This window comes from Mastacembelus armatus, chromosome 11 (assembly GCF_900324485.2).
Source record: "Mastacembelus armatus chromosome 11, fMasArm1.2, whole genome shotgun sequence".
Lineage (NCBI taxonomy): Eukaryota > Metazoa > Chordata > Actinopteri > Synbranchiformes > Mastacembelidae > Mastacembelus > Mastacembelus armatus.
In genome coordinates this window covers 2,453,070-2,476,607 of record NC_046643.1, presented here as the reverse complement: position 1 = coordinate 2,476,607, position 23,538 = coordinate 2,453,070, and the positions used below count along the sequence as shown (strand labels likewise).

The following is a 23,538-nucleotide window of genomic DNA, read 5'->3' as shown; positions in this document are numbered from 1 at the left end:
AGCTGGTTCAGTGACTGGAATGAGGCTGGACTCACTGGAGGCTGTGGTGGAGAGATGCAGACAGACAAAGGTAGAGTCCATCCTGGAATACACTGACCATCCCCTTCACAACATCCTGATGGAGCAGAGAAGCAGCTGCAGTGGACGACTCACCTCACTGAGCTGCAGGACTGAACCAAACAGGAGATCCTTCATCCCCACTGCCATCAAGCTCCACAACACCTTAGCCAATGGCAAATGACTTCTGACTACTCTCACTTCTGACTGACTAATAAACTACAAGGCCACCTGAATTTCCCTTTGGGGATGAGTTTACCTCATCTCATCTCATCATTCCAGCCACAGCTGGACATCCTTTGTGTTTGCTATAGTATAGTATGTGACAACATGAGCTCTTCATGTTGAAGATCCTTCAACTGATAATTTGTTATAAAACCCTCCTTTCTCATTCTTAGCTCTGATCATTGGTGTGAGTGAATGATGAGAACATCATACCAGAGCCATTATTCAAACTGGAGGCAGAAAAGGCCAAATGCTATCACACAATGTCACATCCTTGTGTAGCTTTAAAGCTAAAGTGTGGTGTGTTTGAGTACGTGAACTGGTAGAGAGAGAACTGCTGCTGCAGAGTGGTAAGCTGGCGGAAACATGCCCACATGAAATGTCATGCCTTTTCAAGGAGGTGTCACTCAGAGGACTGACTATTCTCGCCACTGCCTCTTTGTATTAGCTTCCTATTTACTGATTGACCCCTCCTGTTGTGCTGGTTTGATGGCAGCACAAGTAGTTGCTAATTCAGATGTGCTGGTAAGGCTGGTGGTGCTAAAACTGACAAAATGTTTTGCTGTTAAACATAATGAGTGTGAGCTGTGCCACAGTAGCATACAGTCATCAAAGGTTCACCTCAGGCTGAGATCCATCAGCATTATATAGAGAAAAAAAACATTTACCTAAACATACAATTTAGTTCTTGTAACCTTAAAAAACTTTTGTTCACCCTTTTCTGTTTCATCCATAAAATTCATAAAACCTGAGAAAAAGCATGTTTTTCTGTTGAAGTTGGTCAAAAGAAATTTTGAGCTGCTTTTGACCTGGACCTTTGAGAAAGCTCAGTGGTCAGCTAAAAATGAATAATTTTCAAGGGTTCGTATAACTGTATTTCATTCTGGTCTGTCCAAGACACTTACTTCAAACAAAAATGTCAGATGGTCAACTAACTAAAATTAATACAATATTAGAACTTATACTGACTTAATGTTCCTACTGTGAGGTGACACAGGTCAGTCCAGGGTTTGACACCTTATGGATACAAGCATCACAATCTTGAGAATCTCTCCAATGCTTCCTGTTTTTCAAAGCCTGCTAGTACAACTTTTTGCTTGGAGGAGTGTGCAGGAAACATTTTCAGAGGTGTCAAAATAATAAAAATGTTAGTTGAAAACATGTTTTTTTTCCCACTGAACAGATGCCATCTGTGATAAAAATGATTCCAGTCCTTGAGGCATCAAACATCAAAGATGAGATGGGAGCTTTGCGAGTCTCTGGCACCTCTTCTGCCAGATGCTACTGGCTTACTGGTGAACGGCATGTTTTATTTTTATTTAAGATTAAATCGAAGCCTAAAGTGCAAACACAAGAGATATTTCCTCACACAGTATCTAGTAATGATACAGCAATGTTAGATAAATAAAAGTACTTCAAATGTGCCCTATTGATTTACTGTGTGTCATATTCCAAGTTGGATATTTTAAGGGTGGGAAATGTTTCTTATTATTTTCCATGTGACTATTATGCTGCACAGATACCCAGCATGACAAAACCCTAAAAATACCTCTGAAGCACAGAGCAGATATCATCCACTTTGTCCCTTTGACGAAAAACTGCTTAGTAATGGACTTTGAATAATTGATGTTCTCCCCAACACCCTGTTCATTTTCATGAAGACTGAGGAAAATGTCCAAGAGGGAAAAGCTCATGAATAGACAAAGATTTTATCACTGTGGAGGAAGAAACAAGACAGTGATTATGGTGATTTAACTGCAAATTCATAAGATTTCCCAATACATGGTGACAGAGGACCTCAGGAATTGAAAATACCTTATCATTTTATATTCAAACTGTAATTGTTCTAAAGATGGTAGCAGAAAAAGATAGATTCCAAGTAAAAGTCATAGATGTTGATAAAATGGCATCATCTCTGTCACTAGATCAGTAGTATGTGACATAAAATATGTCACTGGGGAGTTCCTATAGATCATCTGAGAATGGCTTCAAAAGGCAGAGAGTGGAAGTCATGAAATGAAGTTAACCTTAAGGGTCAGATAAAAAATCAGCAACAGCATCCCAGGTGGCCCAGGTTTCCACAGACCATGCAATAGATAAAGTTAATCAATAAAGCCATGAAACAGGAGGCAAAAGTGTGGAAGAGCTAAAACAATAGTGTCTGGTGTGCATGAATTAGCAATGTCTGGTTAGTACTTTCATAAAGTGTCTTACCATGAAGAAAAATCGTGAAGAATCTGGGGAAGCAAATCATCATTCTGAAATAGGTATTCAGGGGCCATATTCATAAACATTCCTAGTGTGAAGAGTGTCTTCTATTGATGAAATTCTTAAACTTTAAAACAGCTCCTAGGATGGAGAACTGTTACGAATAGGGAGGAGGACTTTTTGAGTGGCACAGGAGAAAATGCCAGAATGGTGAAAAGGGAGAAGAAATGTGCTCAAAACTCTGAATGACAATGAGCTAATCAAATGTTACAGATTAGATTGCGCAGGAATAATGTTTGTAGTTGATCTTATTACAGATCCACTCATATCTGTTATTGACACATTTTTACTACTTACTACTTATTACTTTCACTACAAGTCTTTGCTTTCAAGGATTAATAAACATGCACACACACACAGTGGATGGCTCAGGAGGTAGAGCAGAGGGTTGGTGGCTTGATCCTTGGCTTCCCTGGTCCACAGGCCAAAGTGTCCCTGAGCAAGACACTGAACCCCACGCTGCCCCCAGTGGCTGTTCCACCGGTGTATGAGTGGGTGAATGGACAAATAGTGTAAAAGTGCTTTGAGTACACTTGAGTGTAGAAATGTGCTATACAAGTATAAGACCATTTACCATTACACAGAGCACAGCAGCCTACATCGTTTTAGTTATGCTGAACATGGAGGCAGAGTGACTCATGGCTGACCATATGATCTTTCACAACAACATGGAGTACATCACAAAGTTTGTATTGTTCCTTTGTAGGGAAAATGGGCCTACTACAGGTAATTGGAACACTTTTTTACCACTGGCTTGTCATAGTGGTGTGAAGAGCAATCAATCCAACACTGGAAGCAGGAACCCAGCCTAGTCCAAACAGTCACACTGTTCCACTGAATAAATTCTCTGTTAACTCCATGTGTGTTACACGTCTGCATTGATAATCTATCATTTCACAAATTTACACACTGCATGTTGAATACATATCAGTAAAAATGTTACATTTGTTCTAATTAATTGGAATTTGTTTGTGGATTAGGCAATACATTTGAACAACATAAACTGTCATACACATTTGTAAATCTTATTTTTGTCATATCACTCATTTGTCAACATTATTTCTCTCCAAAGTAAATCCACAGTGCTTGCATGGCTAAAAATTTCTTTCTCCTTTTTGGTGCCTCTCTTCCTGTTGCACCTTAGGTAACACTATCTCACCTAGGGCAGCGACTTAAAGTGGCGCTAATGGGAGATATGAACCAAATAGATCTATGAAAGGACTAATAGTTTTTTTATGTAAACATATGCATATTTTAATAAATTCTTTTATTTCCACAAAATTTTGCAGGAATCAATAGATGAGCACTTAGTTAACTGTATAAAGCACCTTGATTTAGAGAAAACATGGTTTTGGTTATAGGTGATATACACTAAACTTGATAACAAGATCATTTAAATTGTAGTATAATGTTAATATGAGTCATTTTATAGCCTACAAAATACTAAATATTTACAGTATACCAAATATCACAAAGTACTGTACCTGAATTAATTAATAAACCTGATTAATAAAGTTGATCTAGTCTCATCTCATTTCAAATAATGCATGAATAGTTTAATACAACTCTTACTTTAGGATTTACTACTTTAGATAAGCCAAATGAAAAAAAAAATCCTTTTCTCGAAGGAAAGGAGCTCATTGCTGAGGATTTGGTCACACATAATTCCATCATTTCTCTTTGTCCTATCACATTATTGATTGTCCGCAGCGCTTGTTCTCCGACATTCAAATTTCACAGAAGCAATGCATAATGTTTGCCAGTAACAACTGGCTTGTTAGCAATTCCCAGCAGTAGTTCTGGAGTTCTTTAGATATCCATGCCGGGGTCTCACTGAATCCTATTGTTCTATTTTAAAAAGATTAGATAATATTCAGTTGCAATTTTAGTATGTATATTGACCTTAAAAAGGTAATTTAATAGCTAAATATATTGTGATGTTGACATTGAATAAGAAAAACCTTCAAGTTAATTTCATGCTACTTCACTAACTGGCAGTGTGAAATGGGTTGATCATGTTGATATGTTGATCATTGTCAGCCTTATTTCTGGCAGCTAGCTGTTTTCAGTGGAAAAGATCAGCTGTGGAAACTCAGATAGCTGAGAGATGAGGGTAGGAGACAGTGTGTGATAAAGCTTCTGAGTTTCATGTAACTGCTCCTGCAGAGGACACTGCCTTAATAGTGTTCACAGTGTCAGCCAGCCATTTCTGCATTGCCCATTGCTAATGAGTAGAAAAGGCAGGTATGGATGATTTGAGGTTAAGAGGAAATAGGGTCTCAGCCATTTCTCAAACATCACAAATGTTTACATGAAGTAGATTTACACCACACTCCCACAGTGCACCTGTGGAGCAGCCCTTTGAGTAAGAAGCTTTGGTGCTCAGCCATAGAAGAAACACACTGTCTGATTCAAGATTTCAGAAGTGTCTCCTAATGAGATGCTAGTGTTGGTTCACTTCTGACCTACTACTGACCTACCGACACTGACTGATATGTCAGTCGGTCCTTACCTAATTGCTATGAGCAGTTTAAGTCTTACTGTACTCCATTCATTGTGTGAAGACAAGCATCTCAACTGTAATTATTGCAAAACACACGTTAGTTAAACTGCACATGTGGTTGTGTTAAAGCTGTTAAGTCCTTTCTAGTCATGTTCAATTCAATTCAATTCAATTTTATTTGTATAGCGCCAAATCACAATACAAATCATCTCAAGGCCCTTTACAAAAACTAAAACTAAAAACCCAACAATTCCCTTATGAGCAAGCACTTGGCGACAGTGGAGAGGAAAAACTCCCTTTAACGGAAGAAAAAACCTCCAGCAGAACCGGGCTCAGTTTGGGCGGCCATCTGCCTTGACCTGTTGGGGTGAGTGGATAGAGCAGAGAGAAAAGAAGAATGACCAATGCCCCCCCCCCCCTGTAGATATCTACAAAGACGTTTTCCATTGCAGTCAGACCTCTGCATTTTCATATTGATTCTAATTGATTGGTATGTTAAAGCAGGATTATTATTCCTCCAAGTGAATTCAGCTCACATAATGCTGCAAATGAAGCTGTGGATTGATTTTTTTTTTCTCTTTCGCCTCTCATACATCACACAATTCACGACACTAGCCAGGTTTATGGAGTAGTGAAGGTACACACCCTCTGTCGCTTTATCTAAGCTGCATATTGACTCACTTGTGCTGTTAAATTTCATTGAAGAACGTTGCGCTTCAAACCATCATCACTCCCAAATAATACTACAAAATAAGTGTTGAGACATTGAAACAATGTTAAAAAGAGCGCATTGATCAGAGAGCTCTAAAAAATATTAATGTTACTACCCACCTGTGACCCTGTACAGGATGAGTGATATAGATAATGCCTGGATGAATGAATGTTTTGTTTAAAAGTGCCCCTAAACAGTTCATGTAACTTTAAGAGAATCTATAAATATAATAGTAATCTATTATTTTGGTCTAGATAAAAACACCTCAATGATGTCTGTATTGCTATAAAATGCAGAACAACTGGTCAGGTCCCCACTACTATGACTATAAAATTATAAAAAATCATCAAATGTTGTTTCTGTCCAGCTCTATAGCATTGAAGGCTGTAATGAAGACTGCAACCTCTAGACATCTTAGGAGGGCTTTGGACTTTCAGTACCTTCCAACAATCTTTCAACAAGACCCCAGTGTGAAACCCTGCTGCCTTCATAAGTCATTACATTCATATTAGATTAATACATTATGCAAGTGGACCTTTATCATTCTTCAAACTGCACTTTTGCATTCACTGTACTGTACATAACAGTCATAACAGCAAGGGATACTCATCATCATTTCTGACTAAATCAACTTAATTCAATTTTCATATCAATTGTATTACAATGAGTTCACTACTCCAACAGTGCACATGCATAGTAGGCATGAAGTTGTTTTTTTCTCAAAACATTTTCAAACTGCATATTGTTTATATCTTGTTTACTACATTGCATCATTCTTCACTGCCTTAGTTGGACATAATGCTTTTTTGCATATTACCAACACAGTAGATTAGTGGAGTAGCATGAAATTAATGTGAATTGTGCACCCCTGGACGGTTATACTTTTATACACTGCAAGACAAAGAGTCTTCGTATCCCTCAGTGCATTTATATGTTGCATGGCTGATTACTGTTTATGTCCGGAAGAAATCACTGTGATGCCTGAACTCTGTCAGAGAGAATTGATGCATCAACAATTATAAAATTGACTTTTATAACAATTCCAGCCATCCCGATCTCCACCCTCCACAAACAACTAACAGATTTTGTGTTTCTGTGGTTTCAACTGTTCATATTTCCACACAGATAATGAAGGTTTTACCCCACCCAGAGTGGCATTACTGGTGTGAGCTGTGGTCTGCCGAGGAGAAATGTCTTTGTGCCTTTCCCTCACAACCATAAACTCGCAACTGTATTCATGCGAAAAGTTGACAAAAGAAACAAATTACAGCCTCTGTTTTATTATTGCACTAAAAGAAACAACCACAGGAACACAGTGATATTACACAGCACTTTAAGATAATCAAATATTCTTAAAAGCCCCTTTTTGGCCTTTGAGCACCACTCTTCATCTGAAGCACTCAGAGGTAATATATTAGTGCTCTGACTCATAGCACCTTCTGTTTTGTGGCCGGATGCTTTACTTGCTCTCCTCCTGGAAGTCAAACTGTCTGCTGGATTTGGTGGACTCCAGCATGAGTTCGTACAGCTGGCCAATCTGCTCTTCCTGGAAGTCACCAAGTTTTCCTTCTGACAAGTTGGCTCCGAACTTGACTGAGCCGAGTCGCTCCCCCGCTGACGCCAGGACCTGAGTCTGCAGGGTGTCCTTGTAATTCTGCAGGGGTGACAACACATACCACATTTATATACTGACAAGAACCGTGGTAACATTTAGCACCTCATCTTCCACCCTATGAACACTTTCGGAATCATTAGACATCACACAGTGTAACTAGTACAACAAATGGCTCAAAATGGAAAGTGTTTGTTGTCAGCAAATTTCATGTGCAGAGTCTAACAGCTGTGTGTATCCTCATTTTTACATGGTTTCCATTAATCCTTTAATGGAAGAAGGATAAACGTTGTTTCATTTAAAACTCACTCACACTGATCTCTTCTTGCCATGTCTAGTTAACATCAGCCCGTGTGGTGAATATGAATTACTCTGAGCGGCTCCACAGCCACCTCCAAGTGTTTCACTTCTGTTAAGCCATCCATCATCTGAATAAAGACGATGCAGCCAATGTCTGAGGTTTGCTACTCAGAAAGCATAGTGTTTTTTTTTTGTTTTTTTTTACAAACCCTCTCACAATAACAAGCCATTTATCTAAGAGACTTTTTCCAGCATATAATATAATTATGCTGAACATTTACCACAGCAGACACATCCACCCTGAGGTAGAAGGATTACAGCTGAAAGGAAAACCTCAGCAGTTTGGTCCACTTATGCATGCTTGTAAAATGCAGATTTTTAAAGCATCCCTATCAGGTCCATTATGGTAATACAGAAAAATCTCAATCTAATGCTTTTTGATGATTCTTTATTGGAATCTACTGTGTTTTGTCCAATATTTGAATCCTTTAGGCAGAACTCCAAGCATACAGTCAATACTGGAGTGGTTTCAGGACAAGTCTCAGACTGTCCCTCGTATCGCCCTGTCAAAGCTATTTTCTTTTTCCCTCTGTCCCTCACTCTTGTCTATTTGTCTCTTTGGGTAGAACTTGTGTGGCCCATCAGAGCCAATTTATTCAGAGCAGAGGTCTCATGGGTGCATCTGAAATAAATAGATTACACATTGAGCACTCAGTGCTTATAATCTCATTTTAAGCCTCGCACTTTGTCTGTTCCCACTCCTTAGTATTTTTCTGAGGAAGCCGAGGTGGAGCAGAAAGAATGGCAGAAGGGACTGGAGAGAGAACGAGTAGAGTTTGAGCTCTGCTGTACTTTGTACATAATAGATTTGGGTATGTTTGACGTCAACAGCGCAACCTCGTCTGACTTGCTTTCATTTTGTCATCCTCAAAACCCTCACCAGAACCTTGGAAAACATCCACTACCATTATGCCAACAAGCTTGATATCCAATATTAAGATCCAGCCCATTTGTCCTGGAAGGTTTTCAGGATATAATGAGTGGCATCATGATAGAAAATTCCATAAATTCATGTTAATTATATAAAGAGCATATGTCATTTTGAGATTACTAATGTGCCCTGTTTGTCCTATAGAGTGGTAGTGAGGGCTACTGTTGGCACCTTCCAGAATAAAGTAACCTGCAGCTAATATTCAAATCTCTCCATTAAATAGCTGTCTGTTTTAGTATACTGTTACAAACCATGATGCATTTTTATAAATTACATAGTTGTCCAATTACTTTTTTCTTAAACTGTGGTATATTAAACAGATGTTTGAGTAAATACGTGTGACCCTGTATAACAGAAATATGATGTGAGACAATGCACAAGAAATTGGGAACAATTGTCAAAGCTACTGTATGTGAGTGAGCATAGTTTCCATTTTGGTGTTTCTGCTCAAATTAGACTCATTATGAATTATTATAAAGAATTTCCTCAAAGGACTATATACCTGAGTTTATGGATTTTGAAAAAAACTCAAGGCTAATACTTACGGTCCCAACATTTTTGCAATAACATTCTTCCCTTTCTTTATCTTAGCCTTTTATTTTACTTTCACATTCAATTTATCCTTACCTCTAGCATATATGATTTGTTATGTAATAAAGTTATCATGGAATTAAAGCTAGAAATGGGTTTTCTTGGAATGGGCCATAAAGGTGGGCTTTACACCAGTTCATCATAGGCAAGGGTGTTTTTGTTGTCTTGGTTTATTATTGTGTTTTTTTTTTAATTGTTTTCCTAGAAATGCTTTCATCTGAACCATTGCATTGTGTATCCATATGACAAAAACCAGTGGTCCCCTGACTGGGACCAAACCAAATGAAAATGCATACTGAAGGCATAATGAAAATGACTGCCTCTCCCCAGTGGCTTTATGGATAACAAAGAGACCTCTCCAGATTCCATCTGCAATCATCACCTGTTTCATTAGAAAAAATTACCTGCAGATGGGTGAGTGACCAATCCCCAGAACTGTGTAATTGTGCTGCAAAACATTGGCTGTCTTAAAAATAAGACTGGGCGCACACAAATGGTTAAGATTTTTTTGGGAAACAGAGGATGATCCCAGATCAGTACATGAATCCAGGGAGATCTTATGAGGGTTTGCGTCAGGGTTATAGAAATAAATGGATCTCACAGGACTGGGACAGTCAATAAACTTGATGAATGATCACATCCATCCATCCATTTTCTATGCCCACTTACTCCTTAACCAGGGTCATGGGGATCAGCTGGAGCCTATCCCAACTCTCTTTGGGTGGAAGGCAGGGGTACACCCTGGTGAATGGTCACATCATAGCATAAAATGTGACAACAGCACTTGCACTTACACTGGATTTCATGAATTAACCATGAAATGCTACTTTTGTTAACCCTGTGTAGAAGTCGCCTCAAACCACTTCTGATCTGAATAAATAAAATTTATATCCATCCATCCATCTATACCTGCTTATTCCTGTTTAGGGTCACAGGAATCTGCTGGAGCCTAAAATAATTTATATAAATAAATAAATAAATAATTGCCTAAACAAACTGTTATGATGTGATGGTGGTGAAGGAGAAGAGGAGAGGACCCAAGTGCAGACACAAGCTTTATTAACCTGGCTCGACCAGGCTCGGGCAAGATACATAACGTCTCCGCCACTCGGCAGGCAGGCAGGTACAAACAACTACACCCTCCTCGAACAAAGGTAACCCCCATACGTTAAGTTAATGCTCCAACAAAGTTGGATAAAGAAACAACAAAGAAACTCGGGAGATCTAAATACACTCAGAACCAAGGACTAATCTAACAGAGGTGAAACTGATCCAACTAATGAACATAAAACTAACCAAGATCGACACAGGAGAACAACAGGAAACTAACCAAAATAAAAGTCCAAAACCGAAACTAAACCTCACTCCATGAAACAAACTTAAACAACAACTCAATAAGATTGTTCCCTGAGACAATACTTTTACAACTAAAAATATGAAATGTGCAATTATCTTGTTTTGATTCTGAAAAGAAAGTATAATATTTTCAAAAACCAAAAAAATGATTTTTAGCAAATAAAAATGAATATTTTAACAGTGGCTACAATGAGCTCGTTACACATTGCACATAATGAAGGGCTACGTGACATTAGGTATTAGTGGCTGCATGTCTTTACAAACTTAGAGGAAATTTTTCTAGCCTGGAAAAACAGTCTACTAACATATAAAAAAGCTCTCCGTAAAGCCAGAACTTCATACTATTCATCACTAATAGAGGAAAATAAGAACAATCCCAGGTTTCTTTTCAGCACTGTAGCCAGGCTGACAAAAAGTCACAGCTCCGTTGAGCCCAGTGTTCCCTTAGCTCTCAGCAGGGATGAATTTATGAGTTTCTTTACAAATAAAATCACAACTATTAGAGATAAAATTCAGCAGATGCTTCCTATACCTGCAATAAATGAATCTTTTACTACAGTAGCTCTTGAATCATCTGTAGGACCTCAGTTATGTTTAGACTGCTTCTCTCCTATAGATCTCTCTGAATTTACATCAGTAGTTGCTTCATCGAAATCATCAACGTGTCTCTTGGACCCCATCCCGACTAGACTGCTTAAAGGCACCCTGCCATTAATGAACTCATCTTTATTGGACTTGGTAAATTTATCTCTAGTATCAGGCTACGTACCACAGGCCTTTAAGACTGCAGTAATCAAACCTTTACTCAAAAAGCCTAGTCTTGATCCAGGAGTCTTGGCTAATTATAGACCAATATCCAACCTGCCATTTATTTCTAAAATCCTAGAAAAAGCTGTTGCTAAGCAGCTATCAGACCACTTACACAGGAATGAACTATTTGAAGATTTCCAATCAGGATTTAGAGCACATCATAGTACAGAAACAGCACTGTTGAAAGTTACCAACGATCTTCTCTTAGCCTCAGATAATGGACTTGTTTCGATACTTGTCCTCCTAGACCTTAGTGCTGCATTCGACACCATTGACCACAACATCTTATTACAGAGACTGGAGCATGTGATTGGTATCAGAGGAACAGCGTTAAAGTGGTTCCAATCCTATTTATCGGACAGATTCCAGTTTGTTCATGTCCATGATGAACCTTCCACACGAACAAAAGTTAGTTATGGAGTTCCACAAGGTTCCGTGCTAGGACCGATTCTGTTCACCCTGTACATGCTTCCTTTAGGATATATCATTAGGAAGCACTCTATTAATTACCACTGCTATGCGGATGACACTCAGTTATATCTATCTATTAAACCTGTTAACACAAACCAGTTAACCAGACTTCAAGCCTGTCTAACTGACATAAAGGCCTGGATGACCAGTAACTTTTTACTTTTAAACTCGGAGAAAACAGAAGTCATTATATTTGGGCCTAAAAATCTCAGAAATACTAAAATTATAGCTACTCTAGATGGCATAGCCCTGGCCTCCAGCACTACTGTAAAAAACCTTGGAGTTATTTTTGACCAGGACATGTCCTTTAACTCACACATAAAACAAATTTCTAGAACTGCATTCTTTCACCTGCGCAACATTTCCAAAATTAGGAACATCCTGTCTCAAAATGATGCAGAAAAACTAGTCCATGCATTTGTTTCCTCAAGGCTAGATTACTGTAACTCATTACTATCTGGATGTCCTAATATCTTAATAAAAAGCCTCCAATTAATCCAGAATGCCGCAGCCAGAGTCCTGACAGGAACTAGCAAGAGAGATCATATTTCTCCTATATTGGCTTCTCTTCATTGGCTCCCTGTAAAATATAGAATAGAATTTAAAATCCTTCTTCTCACATACAAATCCCTTCATAATCAAGCTCCTTCATACCTTAAAGACCTCATAGTACCATATTATCCCAATAGACCACTTCGCTCTCAGAGTGCAGGCCTACTTGTGGTTCCCAGAGTTCTCAAAAGCAGAATGGGAGGCAGAGCCTTTAGCTATCAAGTTCCTCTCCTGTGGAACCAGCTCTCAGCCTGGGTTCAGGAGGCAGACACTCTCTGTACTTTTAAGGCTAGACTTAAAACCTTCCTCTTTGACAAAGCATATAGTTAGGGCTGGCTTCAGGCAACCCTGAACCATCCCTTAGTTAGTTATGCTGCTATAGGCCTAGACTGCCCGAGGACCATCGGTGCACTGAGCTCCCCTACCCTAACCCCCCCCCCTTCTCTCCCACCTCATGTATATTCCACCATTGAATGTTACTAACCTTGTGCTCTCTCTCTCCCCTAGTTTGTGCTCTCTCCCTCCCTCTCTCTCTCTCTCTCTCTGTACCTTCTGCAGGTGTCCCTGGTCCTGGAGCTGTTTATCGCTGATGTGCAGTTACTGGCCCCACCAACTTGCAGTGTCTATTTGTTGTTTATTGTTGCTGTTCTTTTCTCTCTGCTCTATCCACTCACCCCAACCGGTCGAGGCAGATGGCCGCCCAAACTGAGCCCGGTTCTGCTGGAGGTTTTTTTCTTCCGTTAAAGGGAGTTTTTTCCTCTCCACTGTCGCCAAGTGCTTGCTCATAAGGGAATTGTTGGGTTTTTAGTTTTAGTTTTTGTAAAGTGCCTTGAGATGATTTGTATTGTGATTTGGCGCTATACAAATAAAATTGAATTGAATTGAATTGAATGTGACAGGGGTGTAAGGTCTCTACACTATGTGCACAATTATTAGGCAAGTGAGTATTTTGACCATATTGTCATTTTAATGCAAATTTTCCAACTTCAAGCTGTATAAACTTGACTGCCTATTGGATTTCAGCATACAAGGTGATGTGCATTTGTGTATTGAAGGAGGGTGTGGCCCTAGGAGACCAACACCCTATGTCAGGTGTGCACAATTATTAGGCAGCTTCTTTTCCTCAGGCAAAATGGGCCAGAAAAGAGATTTAACAGACTCAGAAAAGTCAAAAATTATAAAAAATCTTTCAGAGGGATGCAGCACTCTTGAAATTGCCAAGACATTAGGACGTGACCACAGAACCATCAAACGTTTTGTTGCAAATCCCCAAAAGGGTTGCAAGAAACATATTGAGAAAAAAAGACGCAAATTAACTGCCAAAGATTTGAGAAGAATCAAACGTGAAGCTACCAGGAACCCATTATCCTCCAGTGCTGTCCTATTCCAGAACTGTCTGGAGTGTAGGACTTAGAGTAGGGACTTTGTCAGGAAAACTAGAGAGTTGGCTGATATGATGAAGAGAAGAAAGGTGGATATCTTGTGTGTTCAGGAGACCAGGTGGAAAGGTAGCAAGGCCTATAGATTAGGAGCAGGGTTCAAGCTGTTTTATCATGGTGTGGATGGAAAGAAGAATGGAGTAGGAGTTATCCTGAAGGAGGATTTTGCCAGGAATCGCCAAAATAGAAATCGTTCTGGATGATGAGTCTGAAGCTGGAAGTTGAAGGTGTGATGTTGAATGTTGTCAGTGGTTATGCCCCACAGGTAGGATATGAGTTAGAAGAGATGGAGAAATTCTGGAGAGAGATGGATGAGGTGATTCAGGGTATCCCTAGTGGCGACACAGTGGTAATTGGGGCAGGCTTCAACGGACATGTTGGTGAGGGAAACAGAGGTGATGAGGAAGTGATGGGTAAGTTTGGTAAGCAGGACAGGAATGCAGAAGGACAGATGGTGGTAGACTTCTCAAAAAGAATGGAAATGGCTATAGTGAACACATTTTCCAGAAAAGGGAGGAGCATAGGGTGACATATAAGAGTGGAGGCAGGAGCACACAAGTTGATTACATCTTGTGCAGACGTTTCAACCTGAAAGAGATCAGTGACTGCAAAGTAGTGGTTGGGGAGAGTGTAGCCAGACAGCATAGGATGATGGTGTGTAGGATGACTCTGGTGGTGAGGAAGATGAAGAGGACAAGGGCAGAGCAGAGGACCAAGTGGTGGAAGTTGAAAAAGGAAGAGTGTTGTGTGGCTTTCAGAAAGAAGCTGAAACAGGCTCTGGGAGATCAGGAGGTTCTTCCAGATGACTGGACAGCTACAGCTAAAGTGATCAGGGACACAGGTAGGAGGGTACTTGGTGTGTCATCTGGAAAGAGGAAAGCAGATAAGGAGACTTGGTAGTGGAATGAGGAAGTTCAGGAGTGTGTTAAGAGGAAAACATTAGCTAAGAAGAAGTGGGACACTGAGAGGACAGAAGAGAACAGACAGGAGTACAGGGAGATGCAGCGTAAGGTGAAGGTAGAGATGGCAAAGGCCAAACGAAGGGCGTATGAGGATTTGTATGATAGGTTGGACACTAAGGAGGGAGAGGTGGATTTGTACAGGTTGGCGAGGCAGAGATGGGAAGGATGTGCAGCAGGTTAGGGTGATCAAGGACAGGGATAGAAATGTGTTGACAGGTGCCACAAGTGTGATGGAAAGATGGAAGGAATTCTTTGAAGAGTTGATGAATGAGGAAAATGTCAGACAGCACAGAGTAGAAGAGGTGACTGTTGTGGAGCAGGAAGTAGCAAAGATCAATAAGGATGAAGTGAGGAAGGCGTTGAAGAGGATGAAGAGTGGAAAGGCAGTTGGTCCTGACGACTTACCTGTGGAGGTATGGAAGTGTTTAGGAGAGGTGGCAGTAGAGTTTTTTACTGGGCTACTTAAGATCTTGGAGAGTGAGAGGATGCCTGAGGAATGGAGGAGAAGTGTACTGGTGCCCATCTTTAAGAAGTAGAGGTGAAGAAGGTGGGGGATTTTAAGTACCTAGGGTCAACAGTCCAGAGCAACGGAGAGTGTGGAAAAGAAGTGAAGAGACGTGTACAGGTTGGAACGGGTGGAGGAAAGTGTCAGGTGTGATGTGTGACAAAAGAGTGTCAGCAAGAATGGAAGGAAAGGTGGACAAGACAGTGGTGAGACCAGCAATGTTGTCTGGTTTAGAGACAGTGGCACTGAGACAAAGACAGGAGGCAGAGCTGGAGGTAGCAGAGCTGAAGAGGTTGAGGTTCTCTCTGGGAGTGACGAGGATGGATAGGATCAGGAATGAGTACATCAGAGGGACAGCTCATGTTAGATGTTTTGGAGAAAAAGCCAGGGAAGCCAGATTGAGATGGTTTGGACATGTTCAGAGGAGGGACAGTGAATACATTGGTAAAAGGATGCTGAGGTTAGAGCTGCCAGGAAGGAGGCCTAGAGGAAGAGCAAAGAGGAGGTTCTTGGATGTAGTGAAGGAGGACATGAGGATAGTTGGTGTGGGTGAGGAGGATACAGAGGATAGGGTTGAATGGAGGCAGATGATTCACTGTGGCGACCCCTGAAGGGAGCAGCCCAAAGGAAAAGAAAAAGAATACATATTATATCAGTTATACAAAAGTGAGACCTTTCACTAAAGATAATCATATAATGTATGTCACAACATATTACTACATACACAACAACGTGTGTCCAGCAGGTAAAGTTTTTACAGTGACTTTATACATTATGTAGGAAGTACAACCTTTCCATTAGTCCCTTCATGTTACCCTCCTGTTTATTGAGGTTGCTCTGCCATCACATGGTGATGAACTGATATTACAGTAGCAGTGTATAGGCCCTCAGAGATAACATCACATATGGCAGAACAAAACCTAGTACGCTGGGTGCAGACAGCCGGATTTTCTGCTCTTATTCGAGTGACCATTTACTGGACAGCCACCAGGCTCACAGCTACCAGTGAGGACACTAAGGTTTTTTCTGGGAATTTAAGGGGTTTTACAACTGTTAATATAGTTTATATTGTGCTATAAAAACAGGTAGTGTAATCACATGGTGGGTGTTTTAAAGGCACAATGGAAGTATTGCTCTCAGTGTTAATGCAATAGTGTGGTGTTCTGCAAAGATGTCACCTCCTGGCTCAGTCATTTTTTGACCTTAGGAAGAGGATTACTGATTATCAGACAAACCGAAGAGATCAGTGTGTACCATGTACAAATTAATGAATGACACGCTGCTCACTCACCTGAGGCTCAACGTCACTGATAAAATGATCTCAAACTTACAATACCAACCTCCTATGCTAATGTACATACCATAATGTACCACTGTGTTTAAAAATGAATATGTCTAGACCAAAATGTTTTATTCATGGCAGTAGGGGTAGGGCTCTTAAACAACAGCTTTGTTGGGAATGTGTTATTTTATAGGTGTGTAACTACAGTTATTTCCTAATTGTCACTGTCAGCATGTTATAGGGAACAGAGACAAGGTTCTAAAGCAGCTATTTAGTCAGACTTTAGACTTTGGTGTAGTGAGAACATTAAGTTTCAGAGGGATTTTCTTGAAAGAAATACGCACATTTCAATAAAACTGACAAAAAAACTGCAGTGAACAGCTAAGCAGAGCCACAACATTGCACTTTTATTCATCCCAGTCCACACTTTGTAGCCTATATGTATATATGTTTCTTGCTGCTAGGATAGTAGACCATGTAGGCTGGACTGTTCCTGTCATATCCAACAAAAATACCTTTCTCACAGTTTAAATCCAGCTTTCCCTTGTCATGTCTATTAGCCTAACACACTGGTCCAAACTGTTGCATCCTACAAAGATTAGGCTGTCTCTGTCCACATGAAGTGAGCTGTCTGTACTGCGTAGGTCCACATGATCTTTGCTAATGCACTTTTCTATTAGCATACACCGAGCCGTGACAAAAAAGGTTCTCAGTTACGTTCAGCAGTACCATCAGGTGTGAAGAGTAAGGTGCTGAGGTTTCTAGCAGGTCCAGCAACAACGACAATGTTAGTCTGAACTGATAGATTTGTGAACGTGATTTGGTCATTGCAGCGACTTACCTCCCATTCCGCCATGAAGCTCTTCACCTCCCCGGGGGACGCACCTTTATGTCTCCTGAACTCGTCTTTGACATACTGGTCCCCCAGAGCTCTGAGGTCTATGGGCAGGAACCGATGCAGGACCAGAATCCTCTTGTACAATGAGCGGACTCTAGAGAAATGAGCCGAGGTCGCCATTAAGTAAAATAGTGCACATTTACAACTTTAAACCTGTGTCCTAACTCCGGACCTCCAGACAGACTATCATTACGGGGCTACACACATCTGTAACTACAACTAGCTAACGTCTGTAAGAAATGTTACTAAACTCAGCGTAACCCGGATGTGGAACTTCTTCAGCGTACTAAACTACGTAATAGGCGCGCTGTCGCCACCTACTGGACAGCGGCTGTAGCTCAGCAGAAAATAGCCAAGCAGTTTATTCTGAACAGTTACTGTAATTACCTGAGTATTTTCTATGATACACTTAAGTGACTATACAGTAGTGGGAAACAAAATTGACACAATATGGCATATATTGTATTTTAATGATGTCCAGAATGTCCTAACCTGATACAGGTAATTATGGTTTCCTCTTTTCTGATTTCTGCAGGTATTATGACCTACAAATATACAAAGGTACAAAGCTCAGTCACAGTAAGATCAACTAAGATAAGATTAAGATAAGATTGGTTAAAAGACGATAAGATCCTCCTTCTTCTTGTCCTCCACTCATGTGCGTCTCCACGACTGCACCTACACTCACTGGGCATAATTCCCTATCTGTCATAGTAACATGATTAAGGCTGCAGTTAGAAAGTTTGCCCCAGTATGTGAACCTCTCCAGATCTGAGTCTACAGTTGGGGAGGGTCCTGGCTCTGTGGAAAACAACTTGTATTGTTCTGGGACCTAAAGTAAAGTGTCCAGTTAAACTAAATGAATACAGACTGGTGGCTCTCACATCCCTTATTATGAAGTATCTGGAGATGATGGTTCTCTGCCTACTAAAACTCCACGTGAAACACACAATAGATCCCCTGCAGTTTGCTTACAAAGAACACACTGGTGTGGATGATGCTGTTACCTACATGCTTCACCATGTTTTGTCTCATCTTGAAGAGCCTGCAAGTTATGTGAGGATTATGTTCTTTGATTTTTCAAGTGCATTCAGTACCATCCAACCAGTCATCCTCAGAGACAAGCTTAAAGGGATGTGGGTGGACCCCTCCTTTGTTTCCCAGATCTGGCTTCCCTGGCTTTTTCTCCAAAACATCTAACATGAGCTGTGCCTCTGATGTCCTTATTCCTGATCCTATCCATCCTCGTCACTCCCAGAGAGAACCTCAACATCTTCAGCTCTGCTACCTCCAGCTGTGCCTCCTGTCTTTTTCTTAGTGCCACTGTCTCTAAACCAGACAACATTGCTGGTCTCACCACTGTCTTGTCCACCTTTCCTTTCATTCTTGCTGACACTCTTTTGTCACACATCACACCTGGGACTGTTGACCCTAGGTACTTAAAATCCAAGTAACATTTTTTAAAACGTTAAGAAGAAATCTTAAAGCCTTTTTACTTTTGGACCAATGTAATTTAAATCAGACTTTTATGTTTGGTAGTACATGTTGGGAAATAAACAGTTAACATGCTTCAGAAATATGAAAAATTCAAGCACTACAATTTAGAATTTATAGATAATTGCAATCTGGGGCCTTGGTGTATCGGTGTCCGTGTATTTAGGTGAGGAAGTTCAAAGGACTGTGGAATTAATTGCTCCTATACACGCTGATTAGTTTTTTTTCAGGAGAAATTTTCACTTAATGGAATTGGTATTTCTAATACACAGTACAAAAGTACAGTGAAAATCATGTCCGCCAGCCTTTTTGTTAAGAAGGTGACAATCTCACCTGCCCCCAGACTAGCCCACAGCAGGGTGCTGCAGACTAGTAATGTAAAATACGCTATAGACAGAGTGGCTTTGAAAACATTTTCTATACCAGCTATACCAGCTCCTGAAATCAGGATAATCTCTACATAGGGCAGATTCCCAAATTTATCATAGTAGCGTTTGTTGACAACGAGGTGTACACCAGCAGAAATCCTTTTAACTTTGACACCGAGTTTATCTGTCTTTATGCTGATAGGTAATCTCACCCCTGTAAACCGTTTCAGACGCATTTATCGAGAGGTCAGTATGCTAGAGAGTATTATCACCTAATTCAGACCACCGGGCATCATCTTAAAGACAGATCACTGGAGATCATGAGATGATTTTGGAAGGGGCTTCACATCGTTGCCAAATTTCTCTGCATACGGGGTAACATCTCTACTTCAGCTTTCTGGGGATGTACACGACCGGTCGGTCAGACTGCAAATTTGTTCTAAGTCTTAAATAATCAGGCTTTTTGGCTTTATAATCAATAAGCAGATAGCCATAAGGACTGCTGGTCGCATCATTAAATGCTTTATTTTGAACCTCCAAATTATTACTAGCATCATTCTTCAGGTCATCTATAATCAGTAAATTATTTTTGTTTGGAGGCAACAGAGAATTGTCACACAATGACTCTGGCAGGCCAAAATTTAGAAGCAAAATTTATGTCTGATTTTTATGATTTTCAGGAGCTGATTGTACAGAGGTTTCCAACATGAATAAATGTAAATGATATTGTCAAATCTATGTGAAATAAGGCTCTGTGCACTTTTGACAGAAAACTCTTACCACTGTTTGATGATCCACTCACGGCCAAGCTGAATGGATGGTGCAGGTGACTGTAAACTCTAATTTAATATCCATAAGGCAGAGTTGTGTAGTCAGGAAATACCCTGCGTTTGTTGTACCCAACTCTAACCTTCTTTACAACTGAGTCGTTCTTCTGGTTGTTTTTTTATCGCACTTGATGGTGTCCAAAACGGCTGTGAGGTGTCTGTCTGATTTCTGGTCAGTGACAAACAACTTCACAAGCCCCACCAGTGACTCATGAGTCACAACAGCAGCATTAGCAGAATTCAACATTACATCTTTACACTTGACCTGTCTCTTCCCTCTCTGTGTGTGGTATGCATAGCATTTAGGTCCACCTGACACAAACTCGGTGATGAATTCATCCTCACGGTGCAGAGAATCCGGTATCCCTTTTCAAGGACTTTTTCAAGCTCAAAAGACACCCATGTACCTGACAACTGCCTCTCACTGTCACTGTGATTGCGCTCGCTGACCTCTTCAGCACATGTACGGCACAAGAGAAACATTAGTTTGTGATGACACCTGTAGGGCAAGACAGGATGGTACAGACCTCTAGGTGGTAACACAGTGCTTTTGACGAGGCCGAAAAAATGTTCAACACTGTCAAAATTGCCAACTATTACCTGCGGATGCCCTATTGGATAATTTTTATTGGACTAAACCGTGGGATAGAGACTAGTGAAATCATAGTAATGAACTTTTTCACCATCTTCACATGATGTTACATGGTATAGCTTCATAGCATTTGTTCTGCCCCCGAAAAGCGTGTCTCTAGGGTTCAGCCGCTCAGGTTTCTGGCAAGAAAGGCTTTGACAGCTGGATCTGACTGTTTTAAGTGATTCCAGGAACATTCCCACATCACAACAACACCGACACCATAATGAGTCCTCATCCTGAAAATTCATAACATGTGTTTATGTCTACGTTGTAGCTGTCCACATAGTATGGTCCCACCTTGTGTTCAACCCCTCTGAGCGCATGCATATCACACAATTTTCAGAATGTATCACAAATTCCAACCACTGAATAGACACGTCTGAAAATGCTTTATTCTGCTCGAAGTACACGCTGTCATATGTAAGAGCCAGAGTGCAGCTAGGCAGAAACAGTGTCTTGAACACCCCTATACAGCTTGAGGCCAGAGTGGTGAAAGCAAAAGGATGCACCTGTGTGCTTTGTAGAAATGCTGAGCAATAAATCATGCATGCCTTTCGCAGTACTTCCACATCGTTGCAGCAGCAGTATGCCAGCTGATATTGCAGTTCAAAGGGGGTGTCTTTCAATCTGCAGTCATAAATTTAGCTTTCACACCCTTGTTAATTTTATCATACCCATAATACTGAGGGTTGGGTTACGATCCTACATAAAACTCATTTTCAACAGTGTTGAATTTATGTGGGAAATACACCTTTGCCAAATCTCCTTCAAATCCTAAAGCAGCCAGTGTTTAGGACAGAGTCATGAGGCGGAAACTGAATGAATCTATCCACCGCTGCTGGTAGTCAGGGTCGTACATGAGAATGACCCGACTCCCCTTCATAATCACAGATGCTTGCAATTAGGTAGCAAGAGTGCTTCATATGTGCTGTAACATTGCTCACAGAGATACAATGCCCCAAAAAACCCCTTAGGGTTTGTGATCAGATAATAGTGCTCATTGTGTAAGAAAAGCCAAAAGATCTGCGGATCGGTGTGTTGTGTGTTTGCAAACACTGCAGCCGTTTTCTTCCGCTACCATGATGGAAGATTTATAATTTTCACCCCTAATTCTCTTTCAAATCTGATAACATCACTAAAGGCCATCTGATGTGTGTGGTGGAGCCCAACAGAGGAGTGAAGTTGTTTAGCATGGTGTGATATTTCCACCTCCCCCATGGAGGGGTTGTTTGAGTGGATAATACACATACTGAAGCATAAGTTATTGTCTATGCTCTCATTACTAGAGTTGTACAGATGCTGTCCCTTTTTTGGCAATATCTCATCATAAGGCATATGTCCCAGCTTCAATCAGGTAACCACTACTTGTCATGTGTCGGGGTTATAACTAACTTCAGACCAATGATACACCCACTTTGGTGAAAACAGGGGCTTTATTAGAACTCAAAAGCATAAAACAGAAACAGGAACACAGGAAACTAGGTGAACAAGGCACAAAGACACAGAGCTTGGCAGGATACGGGAATCCAAACACAGCACATGAACTACAGGGACAGGACATGAATACAGGGGAGACAGGACTGGAGGGTCTGGGTCACACACTTACTTGGTGGACACACCAGACTCGCAGGGAAACGTAAACAAGAAATACAGGGACAAGGCAGGAAGGTCTGGGTCACTCACACAATCTGGGACACACCAGACTCACAAGGAAACATGAACATGGAATACAGGGCATGAGGGTCTGGGTCACACACGCATCAAGGGAGATTTACCAGACTCACAGGGAAACATGAACAGGAATACAGGGTTAACAAGGCATGAGGGTCTGGGTCACACACACTCAGGGAGACGCACCAGACCACACAGGGAACAGGAACAGGAGATACAGGGACACGGGGAAACAGTAAAACAGGCTACAGGGAACATGAGGAAAGCAGGGCTACAGGAGACATAGACAAAACAGGAACAAAGCAGGGCTACTTAACTTAAAACAAGGTATTAGTGATGGGCAAATGATACCGAGGCTTTGGGGCTTGTGTCACTCTTCCTGAAGCGGAGTGATTCGAAACACTGTGTCGAGGCTTGTATCAAAACACCAGTGTCACATGACTGATGACGTTCGAAGCGAACGTCATCACTGTTTCGCTTCGTGCTTCATTGCTTCAAAGTGTTTCAAAGCTTTTCATTGGCTCATAGTCTTTCAGTGTGTGTCATTGGCTCATGGCATTTCAATGCATTCTGAGCCAATGACAGCTTGACAGGTTTGACAGATTTGAGTGGTTTGGTGCCATACCAGCTATATAACATGCATCATTCTACTTCAGGATTTGGAGAGTGAGAGTGAGAGTATTTTGGCAAGTTTCACAGCGAGTCCCACCAATAAGCGACGTTCTAAAGTTTGGGATCATTTTGACCTCAAGAGGTCTGAATTTTTATTGCTGTCATGGGATTGAAACAGTGCCAGTGCTTCAGTCGTGCTCTTTAGAGGTTGCTATTGCTTCAGTTGTCCACCAGATGTCACGGTCACTGAAGTCTCGAAGCTTTGAATCTTTTTCGGCACAATTGTCAGGAAAGCCTCAGTGCTTCATGAGGCTTCACTTGCCCATCACTACAAGGTATCCATGAACATAAATCCAAAAGGGAAAAAACAAGGCAGACGTGGCAAACAAAAACTCTTG

The 23,538-nt window shown here is 40.8% G+C and overlaps 1 protein-coding gene across 1 annotated transcript; it reads right to left on the bottom strand.

Moving 5' to 3' along the window:
* Positions 1-7,024: 7,024 nt before the first annotated feature.
* Positions 7,025-17,804, bottom strand: sdhaf3 (succinate dehydrogenase complex assembly factor 3). The gene is made up of 2 exons (XM_026299438.1): positions 17,478-17,804; positions 7,025-7,419 (listed from the first exon to the last, which is right to left on the bottom strand). Exons 1-2 carry the CDS (start codon positions 17,652-17,654, stop codon positions 7,225-7,227), a joined length of 372 nt encoding a protein of 123 aa, XP_026155223.1. The 5' UTR covers positions 17,655-17,804; the 3' UTR covers positions 7,025-7,224.
* Positions 17,805-23,538: the final 5,734 nt, after the last annotated feature.